General features: G+C 40.4%; 1 protein-coding gene across 1 annotated transcript; it reads right to left on the reverse strand.

The window, feature by feature from the left end:
• Window positions 1-4,700: 4,700 nt before the first annotated feature.
• Window positions 4,701-6,491, reverse strand: LOC111236080 (nuclear factor 7, brain-like). Its single transcript, XM_022764687.1, has 2 exons — window positions 6,338-6,491; window positions 4,701-6,229 (listed from the first exon to the last, which is right to left on the reverse strand). The coding sequence occupies exon 2, from the start codon at window positions 6,210-6,212 to the stop codon at window positions 4,818-4,820; it is 1,395 nt and encodes a 464-aa protein (XP_022620408.1). The 5' UTR covers window positions 6,213-6,229; window positions 6,338-6,491; the 3' UTR covers window positions 4,701-4,817.
• Between the last annotated feature and the right edge of the window lie 1,019 nt (window positions 6,492-7,510).

A 7,510-nucleotide genomic window follows, 5' to 3' on the forward strand; every position in this document is an offset into this window, starting at 1 on the left:
TTGTTCAGATTTGCATCGTTTTTGGTTCAAGGGGAAAAACTTTTCATCTTTCTTTTGTTTCTTTTCTGTCATGCAAGAAATCAACTCTTAATATCATATTTTTGGTTATATGTGGAATAGTTTCCCTACATAGAGGAAAGAAGTATATATAAGTATATATATATATATAAATCTATCAGCAGCAGAGGCTGCTGGTTTACCACGGGGTACTGGACTGTGACCTGTCAGAAGCTATAATCATATTTCTGTTCTGATGGGGAAACTCAAAGATCACGCAATCTAACATTCTCTTTTTTTCTATCATTTCTGTTGGGGGAGTGGTTTCAGGGGAGGGACAAAGAAAGTTTTAATTCCTCATTGGTTCGTCTGATCAAGAAAATTAAAAAAAATCCCTCATCGCTTTCTTTCATCAGAGACACAGTGACGTTCTTCACTACTTTATAGTTGTTTTCTTTCATGCTTCTCATGGTGTTTCTGAGAACCCCCCCACCCCCCACCCCAACCCCGCGTACCGCCCCCCACCCCCTGCCCCGAGAAATCCTCTAACTCTCCTCTGTCCGTCATGGAGAGAAATATTCCATCTGCTTCATGATAATATTAAATATTATTATTTATATACATTTACAAAGAAATCATTCATCAGTAACGGTTCATTTTACAGGCTGCAATTTCATCTCCATCAGGTTTCCTGGATACAACTTTACAATTATTAATAATTAATTCATTACTGTACTCAGTAGTTTTTGAGGTACTTGTACTTTTGTAATTTCTACGTCAGCTCCACTAAACATCTGAGGAAACACATACATTAGTTTTAAGTCTGTTGTCTTTGTTGTACTTTAGTTAATGAGTTCAGGATCTCTGAACTTCCTCCGCTGGCTGTTTGCTGCTAATTAAAGGGAAAATAACGAATTTAATTCTGATCATTTCATTTCAGTTAATTGCTTTTCCCAGATTTGGATTTAACAGACCTGTTAGAGAACACACGTCCTCACTTGTCAGTATTACTGTCTATATTAACTCACCTTAAACTATGGAGTCTGTTTCTATGTGTTTCCTGTTGTACAGGTGGGAGAGCAGGTGTGTTATCTGTGGTTACAGGTGACACTGAGTCTCTAAATGAATGTGTTTATTTCTTTATGTCCAGCTGATGGAATATTTCTGATCCAGATGGAGAGACGAGTCTTTTCAGGAAAGTGTGTTAAACAGCTGCAGGATTTATCTTTGAGCACGTGTTCACACACAGTTACACAGTGCAGGTACTGAATTAAAATCTCATTAAAATAATAATTTAATGAATAAGAAGGGCTCAGCAGTGATGAAGGACACCACCACCTGCTGCTGCTCGGATCATTTCAAACACCTTTTAATCCACATTTAATCTTCGAGGAGTCACCATTTACAGTTCAATACAATGTTGTTGTTGTGTGATCGCCAAATTAAAAGCCCTTTCAGAAGCTGCTCCGTTTACAATTAACCAGACTTGGTTAACGCCCCCTCTGCACCTGCTGCAGGTGTGTCACGTGATGATCTCACGTTCCTGATTCAGACCTCACAGGGCAGAACCAGGTTCTCCTCAGAGAACAGAAGATGACTTCATCAGCAGGTCCACTGTGAGTGTTTGTTTCCCGCCCTTTTTAAAAACAAACCCTCAGTGTCCTGATGGATGTGAGCGATGGGGGATGGATTCTAAAGAAATGTTGAGCGAGGGGTGCGTCCCATTTCAGACGTGTCTCCTCTCTCGCTCCGATCTGCTGTTTCTTGTACGGATGATGATGATGTCATGCTCGGTTGTTGGTTTTATTGAACTGCAGATCTCAGAGAACAACATGTACCTTCCCACTGCCGCTGAAACACAGTATATCAACAGAAAATATTCATGTTCATCATTTGAATCATTTATTAAGAAAAAATACCAGACATTTGCTGGTTCTCGCTCTCCATTGTGAAGATTTAACTTTTTTTTTTGTTGTTTTCTATAAATTTAAATGTAATATTGTTGGATTTTAGACGATTGGAGAAACAAGCTCTGAGGAATATGAATTTGTTTAATTTTGAAGAAATAAAAAACTGATAAATCAACAGTAAAAACGATGTTAGTTGTTTCCCATTTCCCACAAATACCAGGAAGAAAACTGTGGACAGACATAAACTTTAATGATAATAAGATAATAATAATAATAATTTGGGATTTAAATCTGGAGGAAAAAGTCGAATTGATGGAAGAAATTATCGAAAAAGAAATTTATCGAACTTTAAAGGCATTGTGAAGGGGACACGTCTGGAATGGGACGCTGCAGACAAATGAGAGATAATTTCCTTTGAGATGTGGGGGGATAAATATTCAGATTCAGGAACGGAGCCAAAAGCCCATTTTAAGGTTTTATGATGTTGGACTGAGGAGGACTTTAAAGGGCGAACGGCAGGTGGAACAGAGCAAAGAGCATCCTGATGTACAAGCTCAAGTTTTAGTTTGGGTAGGAGGGGGGGGGGGGGGGGTTCAGCAGCTGCTAGATAATAAAAGATTAAGCTGTTCGTCTAGTTTTCCATCAATCTTGTCTTTTTTTTAATCATTTTGTTAAGATCTGCTCTCATCCAGTCACACCGGTGTACAAACCAACTGACTTTTAACGTCATCCGCTGTGTATTATAGTAAATAATAAAAATGATTTTCAGAAATGAAAAACTCTAAAACAAGTTTCTTTTTCTTTTGTTTTCTCTCCATAATGTTTCAAAATAAAAGTTTCTTTTTTTCCAAAGCTGCTGCTTAGTCTTTTTTTCCTTAACTTTGCTTTTGGTTTCATGCTTTCACCTTTTATCAATTTTAGGTTTTCAGAATAAAATCTTATTTATGATCCTATAGGTTATATCCTGTAATATTTTATATAAGATCAAATCCTACTGGATTGAGTTATATCTTAAGAACCAAAGGACTATCATATGATTAACCCTATAAAAATGCATTTCATCCTATAAAATTACCCTACAGAATTAAGTCCTATAAAAGTCTGAAAGTCCACATTTCATGAACCTATAGGAACAATGTAAAGAAATATGCAATAGGTTTGTTTCTTGTTTAAATCCATTACAGAAAATTCCAAATCCTATATAGTACATGCTTTTTATAATTACATTTTATTTACTCCCTAAAAAAGACAATTTGCAGGGCGTCGGGTGGCATGGTGGTCTGGGCGGGCGCCCCATGTGTAGAGGCCACAGTCCTCGCTGCAGTCGGCCCTGGTTCGAGTCCCACATCAGACGGCCTTTGCTGCATGTCATTCCCTCTCTCTGCCTCCCCATTTCCTGTCTCTCTCTACTGCACTATCAAATAAAGGCATAAAAAGCCCAAAAAATATACTTTAAAAAAGACAGTTCCAATGAGACAGTTTTAGTAAGTGAAGCAAAAATACACTTAAACCAAAAACGTCATATTATTTTAATTTATTAACATCAATACAACAAATGTAAAACAATCACATATAATAGGATTCATCAGTCCATCCAAAATGAAAAACCATGTTGTGCTGGCAGAGAAAGCGGGGGCCATTAGTTGGTTTGATGGGAGTTTAAAAGCAGGATTCATAGGAAATAAAACCAAAAAATATATATAATGTAAATGTATTCTGTCTCTTCAACCAAGGTACTGAAGGTTAATGTGTGTTTTTTACCTATAAAAGAAAATAACAAAACTAACATTTTCTACACAGGGTTTATTTTGTGTGACTGAAATTATTTCCTAAATTCTTCAGTGTCCCTTCATGTTCATGTGTCTGGTGTGTTTCAGATCCACTGGGCAGCAGGGCAGCAGCTCCGGCTGATTGTGAGGAAACGTCGCCACCTGGTGTTCGTCACCCTGAACTGCAGGACAGGACGACAGGATTCAGGAGGAGTCGAGAGGATTTTTAAGTCTTATGACGATAAAAGTGTGTCCCCTCATCACTTTGGGTGGGGGCTTTTAACAAGTCTGTATCCAGGGGCCTGTTGTCTCATTAGCCATACACGACCTGTGGGACTGTAAATTCATTGAAGCCGCTCCACCTGGGATTCAGTGGGTCTTCAGACTGGACTCAGGTGACCAAGACCTTCTCTGTCACAGTCATTTAAAGAGTTTTCAGACTGTTAGTCGCTCTGTTCCTCTTGAAGAAACAAGGATTAACTGAGCTCTAATATTAACCAGGTCCAGCTCCACTGGTCCGACACACGGTGACAACACAACAAAACAGGAGCCGTCAATCACAAGATGGCTGGAAGGTCCAGCTGTGGACTGTCGTCACTTTCTATATGAACTATAGTGTATTTGTATTTGTGCAACTATCACAGAAGCAGGAGACGTTTAAACATGAAGCAGAAAAGCAGAATGTGAAACCAAGTCAAGACAATATTTTATTATGTTGATGAGAAACAGGAATCAATGTACATTCAGCATTTATCATGAACTGACATGTTTACACTGAAATCAGCTGTTTTTCTTTTGTTAAATGCAGTTATTGATTATTGGATCTCCATCAGTTTGCTGGTCGTCATGGCTACACACAAAGTCACAATAATAAACTCAATGATGTAAAATGACTCAGTATCAATAAAAACAAAGCAAATATAAAGAAAAGGAGTGAAATCATTTTTCACACATGAAAAGGTCGACGACAGAAAGAAGAAGCAAATAGTGAAACTACAGAAGAAGAAAAGGGAAATAAAAATAAAGGAAGCTTTGGAATAATGAGACAGCAGGAGGACAGGTGCAGTTTGAGAGGTTAAATTCACTGACTTTTCCCTTTAAGAAATAAACAACATTATAAATATAATCATCCTCTTTATCTCTAACTGCTCTGTCCCACTGTCACAGAGACCTTCAGGGGTAACACCTTCACTTCATCCTCAGTGTAAATGAATGGAAACACCTTGTGAGTGAAAGTGTGTGTGAAGGTGTGTATGTGTGTGTCAGTATCAGGATCAGAGAACGACAGTTTTCCTCTGTTCCAGTCCAGATTCACTCTGATCCTCTGGAGCTTCTTCTTCTTCACTGAGAGATCAATGACTGGAGCTGATGGTGACTCTGCTGAGTATTTACCTTCATCAAACCATATTACCCATAATCCAGACCATATGTCTCTCTTCCTCTGGACAGACTCCTCTAACACTCCCAGTCCCCAGAATGTATTGTCTCCAACCTCGACGTCCCAGCTGTGAGTCCCTGAGTTAAAACCCTCAGAGCCCAGGACAGACCAGGAGTAAGAACTAATCCTCTCTGGATTGTCAGGAAGCTTCTGTCTCTCTCCTCGTCTCACTCTGGTCAGATCTTCAGACAGGATGAGTTCTGGACCAGCAGTGTTTGGGTCCAGAACCAAAGGACTGTAGGAGACCACGTCCTTCATCTTGTTCCAGATGTTGAAGGTCAGGTTGCCCAGGTGTTTGGCCTGGTCTATCAGAGCTCCTGAGCCCAGCTGGTGATCCTCCAGCAGGGGGCGCTGCTGGACTCTGTCCACTGCAGCCTTGTAGCTGAGCAGGAATGAGACGTCTTCAGCTCTCAGCTCGTCCTCTGTGGCTCTGACTGTGTCTGAAAGAGCTGCTATCTCTCTGCTCAGAGCCTCCATCTTCTCCTTCATCACCTGACTCTTCTGCTCCTCTTCCTCCCTCAGTGCAGCCATCCTGGCCTCCTCTTCCTCTTCTAGAAACTGGTGAAGCTTCTTAAACTGCTCCTTGATCTGCGTCTCTGTGCGTCGGGCCTGGACCTTAATGTGTTCTGCTGTTTGATTTAACTTCACTTTAACTTGTTTAAAACCCTTTAACTTCTCCTTTAAGGGCTCCAGAGTTTCCTGAAGCTTCTTCTTGTGTTGTGGAGCAGCTTCATCGATGGGTCTGAATCTGTGGTCGGTGTGTTTTTCTGAATCTCTACAGACGAGACACACTGGCTGCTGATGGTCCAGACAGAAGAGTTTGAGTTTCTCAGAGTGCAGACTGCAGAGAGCCTCTGAAGATCCATGATCTCTCTCCTGTAAGAAGGCCTCACACAGGTTCTTCAACACCAGGTTACAAGGTGGTTCTTCCCTGGAAGATCTTCTGTTACAAGCTGGACACAGTGGATCTTGTTTCTCTCTCCACCAGCTCTGCAGACAGTCTTTACAGAAGCTGTGGCTGCAGGACAGAACAACAGGATCTCTAAAGACCTCATGACAGACCGGACAGCAGAGATCCTCCTCTGGTCTGAAAGCCATTTAGTCTCTGAGAGAAGCTGAAAACACAGCAGACAGGAAGTACAGTCAGTCATGGCTCCCTCCCCCCTCTGCTAACTTCACTGAGGTTTACTTTCACTCTGAGTCCAGGTGTTTGTCAAACTCACCTTCAGTGTGTGGAGTGTCAGCAGGTGGAAGCAGCAGTGTTGTAGCTGGACTCTCTCAGAGGAAGTTGTTAGTTTGGTCTGAAGGTGAATCTGATCGTCTGTTCTTCAGTCTGTGTCTCTTTACAGACGAAGAACAAACTGTTTCATGGTTTGTCTGAGGTGAGACAGGTGAGGGTGGAGCTGTGCCAAACCTTTTCTGATAAATGTTGTTGCTTCACCTGTAGAACAGGTTGAGTTTCACTCCAGAGTTTTGATTCATTGTTGGAAACACTTGGTGCAGCAGCTCTGTTTTGTTTCTGTTATCAAACATCCTAATGTGTAAAGTCAGAAGAAGCTAAATCTGTCAGATAAATGTGGTGCAGTAAAAAGTCAAATATAACTCGCTGAAATGTGGAGTAGAAACATGAAGAGGCATCAGAAGGAAATTGTCAAGGAAAGTACAAGGATCTCAAACTTGCAGTACTCGAGTAAATGTACTTAGTTAATTTCCACTGTGATGAAATAATTATTTGTCTTTGATGAACTGTCTTCTACTGAAATCAAGAGCAGCACCTGATTGTTCAGAAAAGCTCTTTGTGTTGACATTTGTCTTTATTTTTCCTGTTTCAGCAGCAGTTTTTCATAATTTCATGTTGTTTAAATGGAGTTCAGTGTTTGCGTCAATGCTACAGAGGCTGTTAGCTACTGAGAGCAGATCTGATACAAGGAAATACAAGTTTATGACCAGAAAATGTTCAGTGGTTATTTAGTTTTTAAAAATCAGCCATTGACATAATTACATCTCTTTTTTTCAGCTTTTCGTTCATGTTGAATCAACAGAACAAACACTAGGATACAGAAACAGAACCCCTCCCCTCCAACCAACTATTTATAAAAGCAATAAAATCAAATCTATACACAAGTTTTAAACATTGAAACAACAGGAAACAAACTGCTGCTGAAACTCTGTCATTCTGTGGACAACAGCAGCCTCTTGTGGCCAAATGATGCAGCTGCATCATGGAGCGACCACATGTAAAAGTGCAGGAGTTCATTGAGAACATGAGGTGTTTCTCACTGGGAGTGTCAGCAGCTTCACAGAGTCAGAGACAGCAGCTTAAACTTCAGGCTGTTTGTCCTGTAACAACTGTTCAACCTGCTGCATCTGTCCACAACATTCATTCAAGGCTGTTA

The sequence above is a fragment of the Seriola dumerili genome, unplaced genomic scaffold, assembly GCF_002260705.1.
Source record: "Seriola dumerili isolate Sdu_G_001 unplaced genomic scaffold, Sdu_1.0 BDQW01000565.1, whole genome shotgun sequence".
NCBI lineage: Eukaryota > Metazoa > Chordata > Actinopteri > Carangiformes > Carangidae > Seriola > Seriola dumerili.